The 24,391-nt window shown below is 32.4% G+C and overlaps 2 protein-coding genes across 10 annotated transcripts in view; one reads left to right on the forward strand and one right to left on the reverse strand.

The window, feature by feature from the left end:
* LOC130899561 (CCR4-NOT transcription complex subunit 6) overlaps window positions 1-9,580 on the forward strand; it is a 140,863-nt gene extending 131,283 nt beyond the window's left edge. For 2 of the 6 annotated variants that reach the window (XM_057809587.1, XM_057809586.1), the window contains exon 11: window positions 1,077-4,247. In XM_057809587.1, coding sequence (XP_057665570.1) covers window positions 1,077-1,080 — 4 coding nt within the window. In that variant the 3' untranslated portion in view covers window positions 1,081-4,247. Of the gene's footprint in view, window positions 1-1,076; window positions 4,248-4,858 lie in introns of those variants that run through there. The other 4 variants (XM_057809579.1, XM_057809580.1, XM_057809582.1 and 1 more) reach the window with 3 other exon arrangements.
* A 717-nt stretch (window positions 9,581-10,297) lies between these two features.
* Window positions 10,298-24,391, reverse strand: part of LOC130899559 (moesin/ezrin/radixin homolog 1) — a 31,605-nt gene continuing 17,511 nt past the window's right edge. For all 4 annotated transcript variants that reach the window (XM_057809578.1, XM_057809577.1, XM_057809575.1 and 1 more), the window contains 6 exons: window positions 17,503-17,777; window positions 17,209-17,439; window positions 14,941-15,278; window positions 14,639-14,883; window positions 14,321-14,578; window positions 10,298-13,017 (listed from right to left, as the gene is read on the reverse strand). In XM_057809578.1, the coding sequence (XP_057665561.1) occupies window positions 12,853-13,017; window positions 14,321-14,578; window positions 14,639-14,883; window positions 14,941-15,278; window positions 17,209-17,439; window positions 17,503-17,777 (1,512 nt within the window). In that variant the 3' untranslated portion in view covers window positions 10,298-12,852. The remainder of the gene's footprint in view (window positions 13,018-14,320; window positions 14,579-14,638; window positions 14,884-14,940; window positions 15,279-17,208; window positions 17,440-17,502; window positions 17,778-24,391) is intronic.

The raw sequence follows: 24,391 nt of genomic DNA on the forward strand, positions 1-24,391 counted from the left end.
TTGGTAGTTTTGATGTCACAATTCTTATATTTTATAAGAGAAATTATTATTTTAAAATAATTTCATAGTCTACAAGTACTTTAAAATTGATTCCTTTCGTATTTACAAACCTACTAATCAATATACTTGAAAAATTTTTTATTTTTATCACCGATCAAACTTTATATAAAAAATTGTTTTAGAGGGGCGGCTCCTATTCCCACTTTTTGACACAACTACGTAAAAATTGAACAATTCTGCTTCTAAATCATGTGTTGTGCAAACTAACATTGTATTAAACAATTTTAGTATTGTATAACTGTTTATTAGTTAAGCTTCGACTCTGTAGGGCATTTTGGAAACCCTAACTATGGATCACATAAATCACCTATCATCTAATAGCGTCTCCCAACCCAAACCATTCCCCCCATATTTACAAGCTTCTATCCAATTGTATAATCGATACAGCTACCACCCATGTAGTCCCTCCAACCTTCAAATAGGCCCCACTTGACGTTACCAAAGTCCGATATCATTTGAGAAGCCGATCAGGCGTTTTGGATTGAACCCTTTGATGTGCAGGGCACTCACAAATGACGTGGTCTGCAGTTTCGTCCTCCTCCATGCACCAACGCCACTTTGGATCATCCGTGAAGGTGTTAAGGTCATCCAGGACTTACTCTTGTTTGAATCTCCTGTTTTTCTTTACTCTTTGGACTATACTGCTAGCTCTCTAACTATCTTTCGGTTTGTCTTTGGGGGATTCCTATCTCCTCTTTTATTTCCCTCCCCAAGTCCATAAGTCATTTGCCTTATGGAATTTTTTTATATAAAGTAAGTCTGAAATTTCATTATTGATTAATACTTAGTTATAATGATTAGTAGAGACACCAAAGGTCATAACTTCATGGGAGATATTGGAAAACTACTGAAACAAGGTATTGTGTAGACCGAAACTAGTAAGAAATACAATACGAATAATTCCAGTAGTTTCTCAAATTTTAGAGGGGCATTTAAACATTCATCATCATAATCATCGAGTGTATTATTTGAGGGGCAGGAGGAGACATGATACTGACGCCATTTAATTTTTGTAGGTAGCAGCCAACGGTAACTAGATCTTAGCCATTGTCGCCTTCGCATTTGCTGTGTACCTGTTGATAAAAAAAAAACAAACGTAATAAAAAAGACAAAAATTCACTACATGCCCACAACAGGCTCCACACTTCAACCACATTCTTTTTCATTTTTGGAAAAAAGTACCTGACGGCTTCGGCTTCGTCCTTTCTGATAAAAAAAAAAACAAAAACTAAAAAAAATTGCTACACACTTCATAACTAAAGATATTACTATTAGGTCCTCACTATCTATCCATAAATAAAAAGGAAAATGTTTTGTTTTTTAAAGTCTTGAAATATATGTCAACACAGAATGTCTCTTTTATGTAATTCTTCAAAACTGGTTGCTTTGGTTCATTTTGAGGTACTCTGATAGTTATATGTGACCTTCTGGTACGTTTACAGATACCATAAGTACTCTACAATGGTTTCCAAATATTTTCAAACCTATCAACTCATTCTGAAGTACCGTAAGACAATTGAAATGTCTATATAACATTTTGAGGTACTCTAATAGTTATTCCAGTGACTTTGGTCCATTTTGAGGTACTCTCACAGTTATTTGGGAACCTATGGTACGTTTACAGATACTATAAGTACTCTACAATGGTCTCTAAGTATTTTAAAATTTATTAATCCATTCTACAGCTCCGTAAATCCATTGAAATTACTATATTACATTCTAAGGTACTCTAACAATTATTTGTGACCCTCTGGTACTTTTAAAGGCATCATAAGAAGATTTTAAATACTCTACAATGGTTTCCAAATATTTTCAAACTCATCAACTCATTCTGAAGTACCGTAAGGCAATTGAAATGTCTATATAACATTTTAAGGTACTCTGATAGTTATTCCAGTGACTTTGGTCCATTTTGAGGTACTCTTATAGTTATTTGTGTCCTTTTGGTACTTTTAGAGATACTACAAGTACTCTACAATGGTTTCCAAATATTTTCAAACTCATCAACTCATTTTGAAGTACCGTAAGGCAATTGAAATGTCTATATAACATTTTGAGGTACTCTAATAGTTATTCCAGTGACTTTGGTCCATTTTGAGGTACTCTCACAGTTATTTGGGAACCTATGGTACGTTTACAGATACCATAAGTACTCTACAATGGTTTCTAAGTATTTTCAAACTTATTAACTCATTCTGAAGTATCGTAAGATAATTTAAATATCTATATTACATGTTGAGGTACTCTGATAGTTATTTCAGTGACTGTGGTTCAATTTGAGGTACTCTGATAGTTATTTGTGTCCTTTTGGTACTTTTAGACTACTCCACAATGGTTTCAAAGTATTTCAGGTCATTTTGAAGTACCGTAAGTTTCCCCAGGACTAGTTTTTATATATATATTTATTTTTTTCTGACTTTATACCATATTTTAATGAAATTTTTATACCAAATTCTCATTTTTAACTTAATATGTAGATACAAACGTTTTTCCTTTATATTTATGGCTGTTTGAGATATTTTTTCAATTTTATATATTTGTGTTGATGAAAGGCCCGTTTTATGTTAACTCGAAATAAAGAGAAAAGCGCACATTAAATCGGCGCAGTCCCAGAAACGTGATTTTTATATCTACATGTAGATTTCTGTGATTTATTTTACATTATTTTAATTTCCTTTTTATGTCACGTTTCTGTTATCTCGAGTGGTTAGTGATTTTATTTGCCGTTAGCTTTTGCGATGTAAAAACATTTGGGGACATTTGAGAAAATTTTATTTTTTCTGTATATAGTGACGATTTTTGTTTTTTTTTTTTTCATTTTTTAACCAAAAAAATCCGAAAAAGTCGATCGACAATAACAAACAATCTATTTTTAACACTTTTTTTTATTATTATTTTTTTAAACTATTTCTAAAAGATCCCTTGATATTTTTTTAGCATATTTCTTTTATTTTTTAAGGCGCCACTACAGGGTGGCTTCGTTTAATATAAATATATACTTGTTTACGAGGTGTGGCCGTTAAATAATGAGATCAGTTGCATTTTATTTCGATATTTTGTATATTTATTTTTTATCACCTTCCATTTATCCACCTCCATGTGTATCTTCCATTGTTCCAAATAGTTTCTTTCCATCAGGACGCGTTCCGCTTCAACAGACCCAAATTTAGATTCAGAAATCGCTCTAATTCTCAGTTCAAGGTCAGATCGAACTGGATTACCGACTTTTTCGATATTTCCATCATTTTTTGACGTGGAACAGCGACCCCATCTTCTCGGCCATCTTACAAACGCTTATATCGCTCAAAAACACATCGACGCAACAAAAATTCATTGTTTTTGTAAATTTATCACAACAATCCGTCGCCATATTTTCACTTTAAAACAAAAAACAGCCCTAATACGAACGAAGGCGACGGCTACACTGGTTTGTCTACAGTTACGTTAGACATCGCATTCAATAGAACAGCTGACATTTGTTAATCTTTGGCGCATGCGTAGCCACACCTCGTATATCCTTTTGTATAGTTTTATGATATTTTAGCTTGACCACCTTGTATAAATATTTGACTTTTTAGGTACATTAAAAGTACAATTATAAATTATAAATGAGGCTCAAACTTGATTAATTAAGAAAATTATTAACAAATTAATATAAATAAATAAAAATTGGATATATAGTAAAGTCAAAAAAAATTAATCGAATAATTGTTTAGTCTTTACTTGATTCGCCCCCATTTTTAAAACAATTTGTTCTCCAGTTTTCCCTACCACTCTTATTAGGTGTTTTATAGTTTTTTAACCTCGCCTGCGTGTTTTTTACCACCTACCATATACACCAAGACCCAAAGGACCCTTTTTCCTCCTCCTCTAGACAAATTTAGAATGCGGTTGATACCAGCTGCTAAAGATCTTCGTGTTCTATTCCATACGCTTCCAGGTGTAGTGCTCTGGGGTTCCATTCGAAAGAATTCGGATAGAAGTTTCGTCCTCTATGCAACATATTAGTATTCAGCAGACCCTTTCTGGTTATAGTTTCCCAGGAGTGTCTCAATCTATCTATCTCTATATCTACCTTCTTTTCCAATGGTTTCTCTGTTGTTCTGTAGCTGATTTTACAAAAGGGTTTGCATAATCTCTTTTTAAATTGAACTGAACACATTTTTGATATATTTCTACTTGAAAAATTATTGTTTTGTCGCCCAGGCTTCCAGAGCGTTTATTCTAGGTGCGCACGCGTCTATTTCATTCCAACCTTATTTTTATTGCTTTAATTAAGTAAAATTACTTCACACTGTAAACGAATGGACTATAATAAGTTGTTTTTTTAATCACCGTGTATCTATATCAGTTGTTTTATCGTGAAAATATGATTTAACCTCACTTTATTCGGAATACTTTTGATTTTAACCTCACTTTTGATATTAAATTCAATATTTAGTAGAAAAATTTGAATGTATTGGACTTTTTGGTTGAAAAATAGAAATCTGAAGGGATACTGGACTTTTTTGGGTGGTGCAGGTGTTGTGATGTGTTTATAATTTTTTTTAACACAACGCGGTAAAATATTTTCTAACATTCAAGAGTCACCCGCGTTTTTTCGTCAGTTTTTTTTTCAAAATTTAATCACGTAAAGTACACAGTAAAAATTAATCAACATATTCCGATACACTCTTGATTGTTAGATGGGCTTTTTGGAATTCGGTGAAAGTTTTCGAACAAAATAATGATACGTTACAAATTGTATAATAATTTTTATAAATTTCAACAATCTCTTTTTCAAAAATCTATTTTCCAGATATCTGCCCAAAGATGTGCGAGTACCGCCTAACAAATTTTTAATCAAACAAAAATATAAGACAGAAACCTTAAAATCATCTCAACCGTCCCAAAAAATACCAAATCCCATTGTCGATTTGGACAATAGATTAAAGAGATTTACAAACAGTTCAAAAACTTTTTCATGAGAGTCGTCGCTGTGAGATTTGTTGTGTTTTTTTTTTAGGTCATAAGTCTGATGATTTTTTTTTTCAAACGCAATGGTTGTTCTATTTGAAATTCCAAAAATTTATTTTTAAAATGCGACAAAGTCCTTCAATGATGGCTGAATCGGTTCAATTGGAACGCCAATGATTTTAATTATTATTTAAAAATAGATTTTTTTGGAATCTTGAGTAACTCTTCATTGTTCAACTGAATAAATAACTGTGTTAAGTGTAATAATAGTTTTAAGGTAGTGAATATCAGTACAACGACCGTACATTTAACACATTTTACACCAATATACCATCCCATCGTAGACCTAACCGAACCCCCTGTATTCACTTGACAAGCATCAATATACAGACCGTCCCGTCCAAAAGTCCTTTAATACAAACAAAATAAAAATGATTATTTTCTAAAAATCACTATTCTTGAATGTACTCATTCCTTTTTCGGCATATCCGTTAATGATGACTAAAATTTTCCATCATGCAATGTCCCAGACATTCCTTGTCAAATATTTCATTTCTTTTAATGCATTAACCGCCGTTTTGTTTCATAAACTTTAGTTTAAAGATAACCATATAAAAAAATCCATATAACTCAGATCCTGACTTCGTGGCGACCAAGGAAAATAGCGTTGAAGTATGATCGATTGACGCCTCTTCTTTCAGATCCATTCTGGGTATCGAAAACTGCAAAATTCTGTTATTTTGGTGTAAAAAAGTCGCCATAGGGCTCTTGGTATTCGCGTTTGAGGTTTCCCCTACTCTCATAGCCTGTTGATGTACAAGTGAGCCTCATCAGAGAATAACATGTTGAACGTTAATGCTCTGCAACGCTTAGGAATGTATTTAGTAGGATTTTCCCTTTCCCTACGTCGATGTTTTCGTTTGTGACGTCCTTGATCGATCTGAACGTTGTTTATCCAAGTAGAACCAGTCTCCTCGAAGTTGTGAACTAAATTCTTAATCGTTTGAATGGTGTAATGGTGTGGATTTTATTCAAAATTAAAATTTTAAATGATTTATGGCACAATCTGTACTTACCTCTCCCTAACCATATTTCCAGGTTGCTATGTCTGTATGCCGTTTCTCTTTTTTTTTTTTTTGTTTATTTCCGTTTCTCATATTTATTCCATCTTATTTCATTTTCACTTAACTATTCTTAGATTATTTTTGCACTTCACTCACTACATTTAATTCTTGTTAAATTGTCCCTTTACATCCTCTCTATTTTTCTCATTTCACACTTTAATATTTTTCGCCTCAATCTGTTTAGCACAAACATCAATGTAAACTATTGATAAAGTTCAAATTTTGCCAAAGCTTGCACTTGATTAGAGTAGATGGGCCATAAAAGGATTTTTACTGGTGAAATGAGGCTTATAATTAGCTCTAAAAATAGGTTATGTACATTTTTTTACGTAAATCTTTTCTTTTGTTTATTATGAACCAAAATATCTTAGCAGGAATCAAATTTATTAATCTTCTTCTTTGTTTCCAACATGGATGAACATATTAGTAGACTAGTCCGGCATTCTCGACATCCTTTAGGTTAGGTTAGGTCTTCTTTCAATTGGGTTGTTCATTTTTGTATTCTTAACAAGTCTACTGCCTTTATTCCACTTTTTGTTCGATATCCTCATTTCGTTATACCTTCCAGGTATCCCAAAATTCAAGTCGCTTTACTGACCTAACCTAATCTTCTTCTAGTTTGCTCCCCCTCCCTGCGTCGGTTTGTCAATTTGAGTCCTGGCGCGAAATTTTGGGTCATACCAAACAAAACAATAGTTTAATTTTTTGTTAAAAAGTTTTTCCTCTAATTAAGGACAAGCTTTGATTATTTTTGAAACTACCCCTTAACTGTTTTATTTTTAATAGATTCTTCGAATATACAAAACTGTGATACATTGAAATTTCATCTAACATTATCAATCAATTAATATGTGTGTTATTTAACCGGTAGTTGTGCTATTAGTCACTTGCAGTTTTTTTTTTTTTTAATTAATTTTTTTGTGACATTTCTTAGTAGATAATTTTGTATTAGTAAATATAGTGCACAGAAGTTACTGAGCAACATTTAGAAACGGTTTTCGTAATAGTCCGAGAGCTTGCAATGAAATTGTATGTTTTATTTTGATTCTCCTATTGTGTACTTTTTGATTATGTAATTTTTACAATACTTTCATTTTCTTTTTCGAAAGTTGATTATTGTGTAAAAAAAATGAATCGTTTTTAATCTATTTAATCATTAGAGATAGTTTTGTAATTTTGAAAAAAAATCTACATCCTACTATATAATATCATGTAGTTTTGTTGCCAGCTTAACGTCTATAATTATATTTTTCTTCTATATTTGTAGAAAAGCTATTTTAAAATATTTTTATTAGAAAGTGATATATACTTGTGATTTTTGAAAACCATTTCTAATTGTACAGTTCTTTTATTATTTTAGAAAAAAAATATACAGGATATTCTGTATTTTTAATTAAGGAACAAAATATCTTCTACAAATTTAGGACATCCTGTGTGTTACTTTATAGTAAGTTTTACTTTCCATTATTTTCTTTTTTCAATATTGCTCATAATAACACTATAATCAAACTAATATACTTATTTTTATACCAGCGATAGCATCTTTCGATTAATGTGTAATGTAGCAGATTATCTTCGTCTACCTCCAATACAGACTGTTCATCCCTTCTAACATTAAAAGAAAAAAACTATTTATATGATAAATTAGCTGTGTTATAGGAAGCTCTTTTAAAGAACACTTTGTATAAAAAATCGTTTAAATAGACAATAATAACGAATTTCTATTTATTTCTCATTATGTGCCAATCGGAAAACCTTTTCGTACTATCCTATTTAGATGGAGCCTTTAAAATGTGAAGGGGTTCAAGTGAACATCAATTTTAATCACAAAGGGTGTCAATTTAAATATTTTGAAAAAGAAACTTTATTTCAAAACAAAAAAAAATGAATTAATAGAAACTTTACTGTAACTTATAACACCCGTTCCACTGTTTTTCTATTTTATGTTGTAGATGGAAAACCGAAATTATATACAGCAATTTAACACCGATTACTTTTGTTTTCTACAGAATTTTACAACGTGGTTAGTCGTCTAGGCCAAGTGCCAGAGCAAAAAAAGTGTCCTCGGGGGTGTCCCCTGAATATAAATCCACGTTTCATCGAATATCTCGCTAACCCCGCATCGTACGACAAAAATAGTGGAAATCATTTTTATAGATAATAATTTTTTCCATATTTTTCATTTGAAACTTTTTTTTGTGTATAACGTAGGTTTTTAATTATAGCGCTCCAAACTTTTTACAATACGATTTTTACTGAACTCTTTTATTTTGAGTCTTTGAACCACAACATCATTTAAAAGTTGCCAGAGACGTTTTTATAAATGAAAGTTCCAAAGTTGCTTATATTGGCACGTTGGCATCATAAAAAAAAACTCTTAGGCAGTTTTATATTGAGTCCTTGATCCACAACGCCATCCCAAATTTACCTGAGACGCATTTCTAAGTATAAGATCCAAATTCGCTTTTCTTGGCACTTGCTAGCATTGTGAAAAAACTCTTAATACAGTTTTATTCGAGTCCTCAACCCGCAACATCATTTGAAAGTTGCTTTTCTTGCAGACTCTTCAATATCCATAGAAACAAGCAAGCAGCACATTTCCTAAACACAATTGAAATGACGGCGTCTTTTTTATTTATAAACCAGTTTATATTAGTAGCCATAACGTTGGCAACAATGCCATTCGCAACAACCTTGTAATTATTTGAGTATTAATATGTTTCAAAATAAGGCAGTTGTACAAAAAATATTGTATGACATTCGTGTTGAAAGTGACTTTATTTTGTGAAATTGTTGCTCTGCTCATTTCACCAACAAAATAAAATCACTTTCAACACTGAGTATAATTATTTTCCTATAAATATATAATTATTTATTTAAATCCAGTGATGGATTTAATAATTGATATAAAATTGTCGTTTTAGAATGGAGGTCCAAGATACTTCTGCTTCGTCACATACTCCAAGAGCAACATGAAGTATAACACTAAAATATGCTTTCGATAAATAATTTATTGACCGAACGCACAAATTAATCCATTTTATACAGAGTGGAAAAGGAATTATTATACTAAGAATTTAACCGAACCGGTGCTGGTTAATTGTTCGAAAACATATTTTAGTAACAAAGTTTTTTAACTCGCATCATTTTTTTTTCTCAAATAATTATCATTAAAAATAAAAGTACAACGATTTTGTATTGTATTTCTTGTAATTCACAAATTTTACGTTAGGTACTTAAAACTTAATATTCGTAACATTGTTTTTAAGATCTCAAATGTTTATTTGTAGGACTATTTTAATCGATTTGTTGTCTTTCTTCAGTAGTGCTTACGGTATCGGACAATGGTTTTAATGATAATTTAAGTTTTTAAAAAGTTAGGTGTTCTTCATTGAATATTTATGTAAAATAGATATTAATAAAAAGAAACTTGGACCATACTTACAATGTTTTTTTGTTACCTGTCGAAAATCGTATTAACTTAGGGAAATACCTGTAAGCAGACCATAGATAATGAGACAATGGAAAACCAAACTTCTCGATTCAAGCTCTTTTTGGTCTTTAATAAAAGCCAAGTCGAAAATTGACTGGAGAACATGAATCAATTGTCGATTCGCGTGAAAAACTGCCACTAAACCTCCCTGGTGTTGGTTCATCAATACCAGAAATTGATATACTACATAGTATTAAAAAAGTTTTACGCATTTACCTTGTCGGTTTATCGGTATGGATTTTCCGGAACTTTCAATCGCTTCTGGCGAGGGTTTTCCGACCATTTCGATTTCTGACATTAAATCACCGCTGTTATTAAAGTTTCCCAACAAATAATGAAAAAAGTTTTATCGCGTTTACCTTGTTCGTTTAACGGTATGAATTTTCCGGAACTTTGAGTCGCTTTAGACGGCAGTTTTCCAACCTGATACATTTCTAGCATTAAAGCACCGCGTTAAGTTGAGGTTCTTACAGTAATTTGGGAAAACTTGCGCACGTATATCTCGTCAGTTTTTCCGGAATATTTCTCGTCATCGAAAACAGTCGGAAAACCGTTTGGTGGTTAACTAACTTTTATCTAGCGGTTCACGAACTCAAATGTCTTGTAACCAAATCGATGCCGTTCTATGTAGGACTAAAATGGGGTACGTGAAATAAAACACAAATAATTCCAAATAATTAATATTTACCCTTAGAAATATATAACTGATGAAACTATTCAGAATAGAAATATTAGAGAAGAACTACTGGAGTAGTTTTAAATTTATTATACAAATTGACAATATGACAAAAAAAGTTAACAATAAAAAAAAACATCAAAGTGTATAAAATATTTTTGATTATAATTTCGGCCTCGCGATATTTTAGAACACCAAAATTCGGTGTGAAAAACTCTTTTGTTCGTTCCCTATTCGTAGTAAATAAAAACGCTACGATCTCCTCAACCAAAATATTTTTTTATATCAATACTTAAAACGTTATGTGTAAAATATCTTCCAAAATTATCTACTCTACAAAAAGGCAACGTGGTATACATTTTTTATATATACAAATTCTCTCAGACTTGCAAGCAAATTTGATAACCAAAAAAACTAAACGAAAAAAAAAATGTTATTTACATTAGAATATCGAGCAACTACATAATATATGAAAAATAATTTGGAATTTTAATTAAACCATACTGCAAATAATCCGGCACGAAGGACCAGTGTAGTAGTATATGTTTGTTATAAAAATAACGGGAAAAAATTTGATTTATCTTGAAAATATAATTTAGATATTCACGGAATGTTGCTCAATAGTTTTCCGGGAAGCACCAGGCCAAGTAAGTATAAAATTAAAACATTTTAAAGTGTCGTGACCATTTATAATACTCCTATATTGGGGACATGTAAGCACCTATCTCATTAACTATACGCTGAATCTTGTGCGCACGTAATTAAAACTTAACTATAAAAAAGAAGTAGCTTCCCTTCGCTAAATTAAATAAAAAGAAGAATAGAAATGCATATAGGAGTATTAGATAACGATTGCAATACAGTAAAACCTCTCTCGACCGTAACAACCCTAACAGAAAGAAAGTAAAATAACCCCGGGGGTCAAGAAATCAGCCAATGTTTTATATTTGACGAATCAGTTGTACAATTGAAGAAAATATGATAGAAAGGGCAGAATATGACGATTTTTGGAAAAATGTGGCAATCAAATAGCTGTTTTTACGGTTAAGCCAAACGTTGTTGATCCAATAATACAAAGTGTACCAGGGAAAACATAATCCATTCCCAAAATAAGAATCTGGATTATACAATTATTTTGAGACTGTTCATTCCTAGCAGAGGGTAGTTTTGTATATTAATTATTAATAGATTAAGTAAAATGGAGGTTTATGAAACATACTGACAATCTCAAACCAGAAATTTCATTTAAAGGGATGACAGCGAGCAGCTTTGTTGAAATTAACAAAATATGGTAAAACTAAAGATCTCTTAAATTTTCCCGTGGAAATATTACTTTCCATGCCGAAAAGAAAGAGATTACATGAGGAATAAGTTGAAAACAATCGGAATTTAAAAACTTCTCTACATGGTGAACACCAAATACTTGATAGTACAAACAATTTCATACCATAGATCCCCTAACAACCCCATAATTTGATCAGAATGATGTTTGTTAAAGTAGGACTTGTATAAAGTGGGTCTAATTTATGTTTTACGAAACATCGAAACGGCTATTTGAAGTTTTCTGCGAAATAGACTGATTTCAATGATTTTTACCAGAATTATGTTTTAAAGAAACATATACAGGTACATGTATTTTCAATATGACAATTTTTCTGTAAACAATTCATTTCTTTGTCGAACACTGACCTCGTATCTCCTATATTCAGGTTAAGAGAGTTTTTACTGCATATATATAAAAATGAATGCATTGAAATTTTTAATTTTCGGAAACATTATTGTACTGACAACAGATAAGGATAAAGTCAATTTTATTTTTAATTGTTTTGATCACCGAATGGCACACTAACATTAAAATAGCAAAACTACTCGTAAAAAAATTGGAATGCGTCCTTTTATTAAGAGAATTTCGAACAAAATGAAAATTATCGCCCAGAATCGGGATCTAATGAAAATATATAGATTATACATAAAAACAAATATTTGTAATTATTTATATAAAAATAACAAGTGATGAAAATTTCGATTAGATTATTTCTCTATAAGTTTTCTTTAGATTGTACCCGTATACCGGACCAAGTATATTGCAGATCTGGAGTGTAAATTTTTAGGTTTCAGTTCAGTTCGGATCCGTTGCAAAAACGATTTTTTTTTTTTTTGAAATTAATCCGAAATTTTGTTAGTTATCACAAAACAACTGGAAAATCGATTTCGTATAACATCGTTAAATATATTTATAGTAAGTATTATATAAAAAGCGGAATAGTGTAACAAAGCGGAAAAGTAGTAAAATTCTAAGGCCACTTAACGGAGCCTATAGGGCTCGTAATACATATCAAAACAAATATATATATATATATATAAGGATTGGATAATACTTAGCTAATAAGTAAATTAAGACTGAACCGAAAAAAAAACTTAAAAGTAATTTTTTTTAAAACAAGATTTTGAACAATGATTATCTCGCGTTGAGCATTTGAAATAATATTGATATTTTGTTATAGTAGGACTTGATTAATGCTGGTTAAGTAAAAGAAAAATTTTTACATATTTTCGAATTGATCAACTCTACGTTTAGTATTGCCCTTGCGGATTTCACGCAATGTCTTGTATTTGTCCCTTCCTTGGCGGACGTTTTCCCTGTGAATTTTATCCATGGCAGTTTCCTTAGTTTCGTCGCGAGATTGGGCGAGGTCCTTCTTCAGAGCCTGGAAAACGAAACGTTCAAACTTGAAATATCTATATACACATAAAAATTTTCAACGAAAGCAAATTTATATACCACACTTATATTGTTATTGGTAAAAAACAGGGTAGTTTATGCAACTACGCATCTCATTCAAGGGATTGTTCAAATATTTATATTCGAACGTTAAGGGTACAATGTAATGGAAATAAATTAAAAAATTGTCTAGTTTTCTAGGTCCTGTTCGGTTATAATATAAGATTTGACTGTCTAGAATTATTCTAGAAATTTATGCTTGTTTCAATGGAACGAAAATTATTTAAATAGTGATAAATTATGTAAATAAGAGGCAGTGTTTACTAATTCACCCCAAAAATAAAAAGAGTTTAAATAAATTCGAAAAACATTAGAGTACAATTGAAAAAGATGAAAAAAACTTAATTTAGTGTATACAATATTTTGAAATGGGCAAGAAGTTAGCTCTAAATTACCAAATCCTTATTTGTTCAGTTGGAAACTTTTCAATTAACATTCATTATGATCAATATATCGAATAATATGAAACTATGGGGCATTTTTCTCATAAGTCATTCCAATAAGATACAAAAATGACCAAATATTTTCAAAATTTGTTCCAAATTCATTAAATATCATTCAGTTCGTTAGATAACATGCAAAATAGCAAAGGATTAAATAGTAGGTAAACATTGTGTTTTATTCTACATCAAAATTGAAATCCAATCAAAATAAGAAGATTAAACATACAATGAATCGATCAATAATTTTTTTCTCGTACTACTACTACTAAAGATTTGTTGAGGAATAAGGTACTGTCACCAGGTTCGGTCCATTTCGATAATGTGTTAATCATCTTCGGTCACATATAGAGACAAAACCTTCAATTTCATTACCAAATAAGTTTGTATTTTTCAAGCAGAAATATAGGCAATTGAAAAATGTGTCTTTCCCTACCAAGAAATTGTTTGACACTAGAAGTGTCATTTTAAATTATTGCGACAAAGAAATTTAATTGTTAATAATGGTAATAATAAATTTTTTTGCTCACTTAACAGGTGAAAGCAGGCCACCCCTGAATTATAGTATTTATCTTCTTATTTTGTGATAAAAATATTATTCGAACAACATTCCGACACAAAAAATAAAACAACATTCAATTTTTCGATATTCTTAATACCTGATGTAAAGTTTTCCTATTTTTGCAAAGTCCACAACAAATTGGACCTACCTATAAGGAAACACAGTTAATTTTCCACTAAATAATCCTTGGCTAAGATAGATTTTTTTATTGTTATTGTTAATCTTACCAATAATTGATCTTGTAAACGTTCGTTTCTTTCTGCTAGCGTACGTCTATCTTCGATAGGATCGACGATATTTTCATCGGTATTAAGTTCTTGGCTAACATCACCATTAACCATTTCATCGTCTTCGTTGTGATCATTCTCTTCCAAATGACCTTTGGTCGCGTTGGCGAGTTGTTGTTGTTTCAATTCTTCTTCTTTACGACGGGCGTTTTCAACTTCTTCTTGTAGACGTTTAGTTTCGCTATCTTTAGCTTCAACCTACACAAAAAGAAAAATAATAATAATAATACGAACAATCACATAAACAATAATTCATACTTCTTCTTGTATACGTTGAACTTCTTCCTGTTTCGCCCTGATTTCTTCTTCGAGTTTCGCCCTTTCGGCAGCTTCCAAGTTCTTGCTTTCCTCCAAACGTTCCATCATAGCTTGCAACTCGTTCTGTCTCTTTTCGAGTTCTTCTTTAGCCGCTTGAAGTTGTTTCAGTTGTTCTTCTAACCTTCTAATCATCTCTTGAGCTTCTTGGAGATTAGCTTGACTCCTTTCCATTTCTTCTTGCATAGCTACAATCAAAAAACAAAACAATTAACCGAAATATTGAGTTTTATCCTCGAAATTACCTTTAATTCTATCTTCATATTCTTGCTGTTTCTTTTCGGCTCTTTCTCTCGCCGCAATTTCCAATTGAAGCTTCTCTCTTTGCTGCTGTTTAGCTAATTTCTCTTCTCTCGCTTGCGCTTTCATTTGTTGGACATCGATGGTATCCGGTTTACGTCTGCGCATGTACAATTCGTGATTACCCATGCAAAGGGCGAGGATACGCTTGTTGATGCGTACTCGCGGCGCGAAGAAGACGAAATCTGGCGCTTTCTTATCGATCGGTTTGATTATGAATTTTCTATCGTTGAATGAGATATTGCGGATTTCAGACCAAGGGAATCCGATCTTCGGAGTGAGTCTGGAAAGTTAATTCAAATTTTAATAATGCCTAGGTGATAAATATGGATGGAAGCATAGATAGAAGGAGAAAAGAATGAAGAAATGATGGAGAGAGATCAGTAGACGATTGAAAAGATTTTAAATGATGAAAAATAAACCGTAATAATGTTAATTATAGTAATTGGATAATTAGTAATTGTGATATAGAACCACATAGACAAACGTGAGATGAATAGAAGGAGAAAATAGAGAAAGGAATGAATGGAAAGATGGAAAGAGATAAGTTGAAGGTTAAATAGAAGTCAAATGATAAAAATAGACCATAATAATGTCAATTGAAGTCATTAGATCATAAGTAATTGTGATTTAGAACCAAACAGAGAAACATGGATAGATAGAAGGAGAAAAGAATGAAGAAAATGATGGAAAGATAAGTAGAAGGTTGAAAAGATGTTAAATGATGAAAATAAACCGTAATAATGTTAATTATAGTAATTGGATAATTAGTAATTGTGATATAGAACCACATAGACAAACATGAGATGAATAGAAGGAGAAAAGAATGAAGAAAATGATGGAAAGATAAGTAGAAGTTTGAAAAGAGGTTAAATGATGAAAAATAAACCATAATCATGTTATTAGATCATAAGTAATCGTGATATAGAACCATATAGACAAACATTGGTGGACAGATGGAGAAGATAGAGAAAATAATGAATAGAATGATGTAGAAAGATACGTAAAAGGTGGAAAAGAGGTTAAGAGATGATAATAGACCATAATAATGTCAATTGCAGCAATTGATCATTCATAGTTTTGCTTTAAAACAATATAGACTAACATGGATGGACCCGATGAAGAAGATAGAGGAAACAATGAATGGAATGATGAAAAGATATAAGCAGAAGGTCGAAAAGAGTTTAAATGATAGAAATAGACCACAATAACGTTAATTAAAGTCATCAGATGATAAGTAATTGTAATTTACAACCATATAGACAAATATTAATGGGTGGATGGAGAAGTTAGATAAACGTAAATGAATGGATGGATGAAAATACACAAAAGAATGAATGGAATGATGGAAGGTGGGAAATTCCAAGGTTAAGTGATAAAAATAAACCATAATAATGTTAATTGTGAGGTCTAGAAGTGACTACGGTAACTCTTGATCAGTAATGCATTTATTCCTTTGTCGAAACCATAACTAAAAGAATTTTTGGATGTTTTTTTAAAAGGTTTTTACGAGCCATCTATTTAGAGGAAATAGAAATATAGCAAAGAGATCAGCATAGTAAGTACAAGGGGAGGTACTGACATCGAAAGGAGAATCCTGGTCTGAAACGGTTTTAAGTTACCGAATAAAATATGGGGCCACAACTTGAAAATATAACAAAAATAAATTTCAAATGATTCAATCGTCGATTAACAGATTTATTGACCAACATATGAACCACAAAAGGCATATTAAAAATTACCACAGCTATTGAAACACCTACAGGCACCTTTTGCTCCACTGGAAGCTATATGACGATGATAATGAGTGGAAACATCTCCTTTCGGTACACCATCTTAATGGAGTAAATTTTTTAATTCAAAGAGACCTAGAAGGTGCTAAATCTGGCGAGTAAATTGGATTCGGATAAACAGAAAGACTTTGAGGGATCAAAAACTTGCTAATCAAAACCGATTTATGGAGTTTGCTTATTTTACGTCCAATTTTTTGCACATTTCTCCATATGTTTTTGAGGTCCAAGGTTGTCCCAAATGTTCCTCGTCCAACATCGATTCAAATCTGTTTTTAAATCACTTGAAAACAGTCTTCAATTGTTCAATTCACTAAAGCAACTACAGTAGCACAAGACACATGAGGGAATAAAACGAAAGACGTAGAAAGTAAAGGAGAGGAATTCGTGGATTTAGATACGGTCGAAATAATTTGTACTCACTGATCATCTTTTTCGTAGATATTGAGACCGAGAGCATCTACTCCTAGGTACAATTCCGTTCCTTTTTTGTTGCGGATTTCGAAATAATTAACTCCGTACATTTCGAGATCTTGCGCTATCTTGAGGTATTCCATCATGGCGTCTTCGCGCAACATACCTTTGTGCTCCTTCCACCAGGTCATTATGCTATTTTCCCATTCGTCTTTCGACATTTTGTGTTGATCCATAACGCTGAAACGGATTAAAACGAATAATTAGAAAATATTGTATCGGTTATTTCGTTATAGGTATTACCGTTGGGGTAACAGCCGGTCGTTGGCCAGGAACCCTTCGGAATGGAGCGCCTTCTGATAGTCTCCATGCCTCGCTTGTACCGCGTACGAGGCTAAGAGAACCGAAGTTTCGGGCGGACAGTAAATTTCGTCGGACAATATGGCGTTCTTTACTTGGAGGTAAAAAAGACGGAGGGTAATATCTTGGATCAATTCTTCGGCGACGTCTTCGGGGTAGAATTTGGCGCGGAATTTGAATTGCAGAGGATTTTCTTTTTTCACATCTTGGCTCATTACCTATAAAAAATAATAAATCGTTACATAAAAATACGAGGTATGGTTATAACGTTCGATGTTTTTGTTACAGATGGAAAATAAGTACCTGGCCTAAAAATTTTGGAAAAAAATCTATTTATTATTTAAAGTGAACTCCTTTTAGATCCATACACTTTTTGCAGCGATGTTCAATAAGTTCGATACACTTTTTATACTAAAAATGGTCAAAATAATCCGAAGGAACTGAACCTGGTCAAAAAGGGGGCATGGAGTAGCAATTCAAACTTTAATTTATTAATTTTGACCATCGCAATAACGGATGTGTGAACTGGTACATTGTCTTGATGAAACAACACTTATTTTTAGACAGTTTTTGCTTGATTTCTTCGCTAAAACGTTGCCGTTGATGTTTTTTCCTTATTCAAGATAATCAAGATGAAAATGATCCCACGCACATTCCAAAAAACCGACACCATCACTTTCCCTTCAGATGGAACGATCTTGGACTTCTTTGGAACCCTTCAATTCATTCGTCTCATTAATCTTTTGTTTCAAATGTGAAATGATGGACCCACGTTTCATCCGTGGTTATAAAACGTTATAAAACATTGCCAAACACCGGATGGAAACATCTTAACGACGCATTGTGCGCAAACGCGGCACCCATCTTGCTCACAGCTTTCTAAGTGAGTCAGCTCGGGTACTTTTGGGACCATCCTCGTATTCGATTGTTTCATGCTAGATCCTGACATTATCTATCGAATTTGTGTCGTTTTTATTGCATGCAAGTTGCAATCCAGTTACTTTTGGCATAATAGGTCGTAAAACTTCGTTATTTTCATTGTTAAACTACGTACAAAATATTAGTAAATATTTGAGGTTAGGAATTTGTTTACTTTTACCGTTTACGAAGACTTGCACGTTATGTCAAACGGCCTTAATATATTTACAAAGCGGCTTCGGAAAATTAATACGAAACCATTTTTGCGTGTAGTTTAACAATTATTTTTTTTTTATATATTTCTTGCTTGAAGTATTTCTAATTATGCAAATTATATAACTCGACGAGGCGGAAAATCTTATAGTCTGCATATAAAAACCTTCGGATAAAAAAAAAATAATACGGGAAAACAACACTAGTAGTGTTGTGATTTATACAGGGGAAATATTTGCTTCTAAAGTTACGTCAATGTCACCAGTATCACGTGACAAATGTCAAAGTACAACACTAACGTAAGTTATTCGAAAAATCCGTTCCAGAGATATGAGATTTGTTCTTGGTAACTGCCCTGGAACTGTACTGAACTAGATCTGTGCGGGCCAATTCAAGATTGTATAGAATTAGTTCGAGCGGAGCATTTGTTGATTGTTGGAAATCGATTTAGTACTTTTTGATATTTTAAAGTCGTCCGATGACGGTGCACTGTCTTGCACTGCACTGGCTGAAGTGACTCTAGACCCAGTGCAAGCAGTAGAGAACTAAGAACGTTTTAGTGTACACTAGTTTTGACAGTACAACTACCAAGAACAAATCGACGGCCGTTCGGATAGAAGATGAAGAGGGAGGCAAAGAAAAAATGGTTGAATGCAGTTTTGAGACAACTATAAAATGAAAATTTTTATTTATTCAATATTTTTCATATAATTTTCCAAGTAAAGTTACTTTATGTATAACACAAACCACGTAATCGGTTTAATTAAGATGTATAAGTTGCGAATAGATTCTGTGAATCATTATTTCGACATAAAATAGAAATAGCATTGTTTGTTGAGCAACTGAATTACCCTAAACTATTGTTTAATTAGTTCCATGTAATATTCGTCGACTATTTATCTCGTTTTACGACTTTTTGATTTTATACAGTCGACTAACAATTCGCGTTAAAAACTTACGTAAGTACAAAATATGAAACGTGTCTTGATCGATAAAAAAAATTTATATATTTATATATACGTGCAATATTTTTGGAATTTGTACAGATAATTTAGTCGAAAGATTAAAATTTATGTATGCGTGTGGGGAACTAATGCCAAAATCGCGATACGTCACATTTTTCTGCGGATTTTGGACGATCTCTACGAATTTCATCCTGTAGCGAAGTGCGACGACGATTCGATCCGTAGTATCTGCCCATTACACGTTCGAGACAGCGATAACTAGATTAGTATATCGCTGCAGCGTCGGATTACGCTTACATGCGCGAAGCTCCCGCACTACACACTCCGCCATTGTCGACGTTCGGGCGTCAGTCGTCAGTCGGCGTTGTGCTACAAGTACGTAAACATGTCCGCCATTATTGATGCTCCCGCCAAGTGTAAATTGCGAAGGGGCCTAGGACGCAAATCTGTCGGTTCAGATGATGATTTATAGCCTCGTAATTCTCACAGAAAAAATTGTTTCACAGACAAATATTTTTTTTTACATTTCAGATACATACCATAGTCCATTCGATTTGTTTTTGAAACAATTCGATAAAACATAATAATTTATATTCAATTTCAATTAAAATAGAAGTTTGAGGTTATGCAATTGATTAAGACGAATAATAAGTTTTCCAAAAATGTATTTAAAACTATTATATTTCAACTAAATTGAACTACAACTGTTGGTGTTAACTTTCAGTCTCTGAAGACGATAATTTGGTTATCGAAACGCGCGTGTAGTGCTATAAAAAAATAGTGTGTTCATTATTACGTATCAACACACCTATTTTTTTTTTTTCGTCACTTAACTATTGGGTTTAATCATATCATTTGATTACATGGTGACATTTCAATACAGATAACAGATTTGCTATGAAAATTTTGATTTATCGACTATTTAGGTAATACGATGATTCAATCTTTTTATCAGACACTAATAACCCAAAAACAATGACAAAACATCCGTTATTCAAATCACCGCTTCCGGTATATATTTACAGTATATTACTAAAAAATATTAAGGATCATTAAACTAGGACTGATTTGAATTTGAATTTGAGTTGGCAATTCTGTAGATTCCTGATTGGTCAAATCGCAGAAGGTTTTACACATGACGTTTGACATATGAATGACAGTTCTATAAATTGTAAACAACATAGCGTCCATTTTGTTTTTCTTGCGTTCTCGTTAGTATTTTATCAGTTCCAACGACATAAAAAAATAAGATACAGATTGTCTTAAATTTTATATGTAATTGTTAGCGTCAAAAATTTGTTTTTCCATATCGAGGAGGTAATTTAAGATATTTTTATTAAAAGTAAAAACGTGATTCAATGTACCGAATTATGATTAAGTTGTCAGTGAATTTGATTTCGCGTTTCATTAAATTTCCATTAAATTGTTTACTACTGATTCAGGTATCAAATACCAATGACATCAGACTTGCAACATAATACAGTAAATATTTTAAAAATTAGTAAAAAAACCGGATGTTAATAATAAATGCACATAAACGTTGCTTCTGAGAAGTGATTGTTATTCATTTTAATTTGCACTTATATTGATATAATGTCATTTCAGGTTCTTATCACATACAATCAGTTGTTTTTTAATATGATTTCGGCTACTAGAAGTACGAATATATAGTCCAGTCAATAACTATTTTTGGCTAGAAATTCTTTTAAAACGAGACCGATTATAACGAAATTTCAATATATAGTCCAGTCAACAACGATTTTTGACTAACAATTCTTTCGAATGAAACCATTTATTACGAAATTCGAATATATATAGTCCAGTCATCGACGATTTTTGTTCGGTAATTCGTTTGGAATAGACCGATTATAACGAAATTTCAATATATAATCCAGTCAACAACGATTTTTGACTAGCAATTCTTTCGAATGAAACCATTTATCACGAAATTCGAATATATATAGTCCAGTCATCGACGATTTTTGTTCGGTAATTCGTTCGGAATAGACCGATTATAACGAAATTTCAATATATAATCCAGTCAACAACGATTTTTTTCTAACAATTCGTTCGGACGAAACCATTTATCACGAAATTCGAATATATAGTCCAGTCATCGACGATTTTTGTTCGGTAATTCGTTCGGAATAGACCGATTATAACGAAATTTCAATATATAATCCAGTCAACAACGATTTTTTTCTAACAATTCGTTCGAATGAAACTATTTATCACGAAATTCGAATATATAGTCCAGTCATCAATGATTTTTGTTCGGTAATTCGTTCGGACGAGACCGATTATAACGAAATTTCAATATATAATCCAGTCATCGACGATTTTTGTTTCGCAATCCTTTTGGATGAGATCTTTTGAAATTATAATATAAGAATCTAACGTTACAAGGTGATTTGGGCACTATAATAAAATACTAATGAAAAATATGATACTAAACTCTATATTTAATAATATGAATACGTACCAAATGATTTTCACAATCGCTACTATCACTTTCAGCGTCGTCTGCTGAAAGTGCAGTGAACCGTTTTATTTGTTTGAAACATCTCACGCTTTTTTCGAAAAAAGATTCCTGCTGCTTGTTCAAAGTAAAATTTAAATAAAAAAAGTGTTTAATAATAAAAAATAAACGTTTTTTTTTTGAAAAAAAAAAAAAAAATCTACAAAGCGGAAAATATTGAAGCCACTACTTTTACTTTCATAGTTACTTGCTGTATGGAAAATTTTGTCCCAGTCAGCTACTTTTGAGGTTATGTCACGAATTTGTGGACATTTCTCTTTAACAGCTTTTTCACGGTATTCAGAGTCTTCTGAAATGTTTTTATCATCCCAATACGTCCCAATATTAGAGCAAAAAACGTTCAAGATGTCGTCTGCTGTTCCTGTTCCTTTTCACTGCTGTATTTTCTCCAAATACAACCGACGTTGTTACATCCAATCCGATTTTCCTCAACTTCGACCACAACCACACAGTGCACAGCAATGAACAAGCCGACAACTTGACGAAGAAGGGCTTTTATAGCACCAGTTTTATCATTAAACCGGGGAGAGTCCCTGCTGGTGAATCACCACTTGAAGAACATCATAAAACATCCTTACAGCTCTTGTCGTTACTGCGAGTAAATAAATAAGCCTCTTTTTGGGCCCCATTTTTAGCCTACACTTTGGAAAATCGTCGATATAGAAAAACAGCAACGGTGTAAATAATTTTATCAAATAATCTCGCATTTTTAAAGGTATGATATAATTTTTTTTTTTTCGTGTTTATACAACCCGAATTGTTTAACGAGAACAAATATTTAAATAACAAGTCTAACGGGTTTTATTACATTCTGAAGGTACTAAAAAATCTAGAACTACGACATTACACATAATTGCGACATGTAAAAGTAAACAATTCAAAAAATTAATGTCTCGGAGTACCAAACAGAATTAAGTTCATAATTGTGGACGGCCGTTGAACACGTAGGCCTTCAAATAGGCCGTCACCAAAGCCCGATGTCCTTTGAGAAGCTTCAGGAGCTTTGGCTTGAACCCTTTGATGTCGTCGGGCAGGTTTTGGGGTTTGCCCAGGTGTTTAAACCGTGCCCGTGGCACTCACAGATAACCTGGTGTGAAGGTGACGTCTGATTTCGCTCCTATTTAGCTGGAGCAGTTGTTTGGTGATAGACGATGCCAAGTGTCTCCATTAGGCGTGGAATCAAAACATATTACTCGATAAATCGTACGATAACATTTTTTTTACCAAAAATCGATTCTATTCATCAACAAAATCTCCTTCAAGGTCAATACAAACATTCAAACGCTTCTCTAACTTCTCGATGATGTGTTTGTAGAAGGATTTCTCTTTTACCTCGAAGTAGGTTTGAGTTTTAGAAATTGCTTGTTCATTTGAGCCGAATTTCTTACACTGAGGATCAGATCTGAACTATACGGTGGATGAGGAATCAATTCGAAGTGTAATTCATTCAATTTAGCCATCGATTTGTGAATCGTTGCATTGTCTTGGTGAAACTTCGACGTTTTTCCTTGATTTTTGCAATCAACTTTTTTGGAAATAATCGATGGATAATATTTCATGCGTATCCCAAAATATTAAAGCCGTAACCTTCCCCAGCTAACTGTTACGTCTTTAAACGCCTCGATCGTGGTGCATCAGCTACAATCCACTCAGATGATGATCGTTTTGATACCGGAGCAGTTTGGAGGGCGACGTAGGACTCCAAAAAACCGTCCCAATTCGCTTTCAATCATTGACGGTTACATTTTATGAAGAGATACGATAAAACGTCTTATTCGTCAAAGTGATAAGCTGTGTCGTATCTTAGGAAGCAACCCTCGTAATATCGTTTTAGTTGATTGCTTACGTTCAAAAAAAAACTTACGTAAATGCAATTTCTCAACAGTTATATCGATCACACCTACAATTTTACCACCTGCACGAATTCGTAGGTGTGAAATGACCTTTCTAGGTCGTCGTTTCAACAAATACAAATTTGATTTAACCGTTTTTATTTTATCGGATCGATGGTTTTATCGATAAAAATGCAAACTTATAAAAAAAAAAACGTTCTACTTTGATTAAATTCATCAAGAATTTATTTTTTACACATATTTCCTTCGAGTTTTGAAATATGACAGCACTGACGTGAATATGTCAAATCTGTCATTGTCGTTGTCATAAAATTTGACGTTTTTAATGGTGAACGTACTCGGAA

Source organism: Diorhabda carinulata, chromosome 11 (genome assembly GCF_026250575.1).
Source record: "Diorhabda carinulata isolate Delta chromosome 11, icDioCari1.1, whole genome shotgun sequence".
Taxonomy (NCBI): domain Eukaryota; kingdom Metazoa; phylum Arthropoda; class Insecta; order Coleoptera; family Chrysomelidae; genus Diorhabda; species Diorhabda carinulata.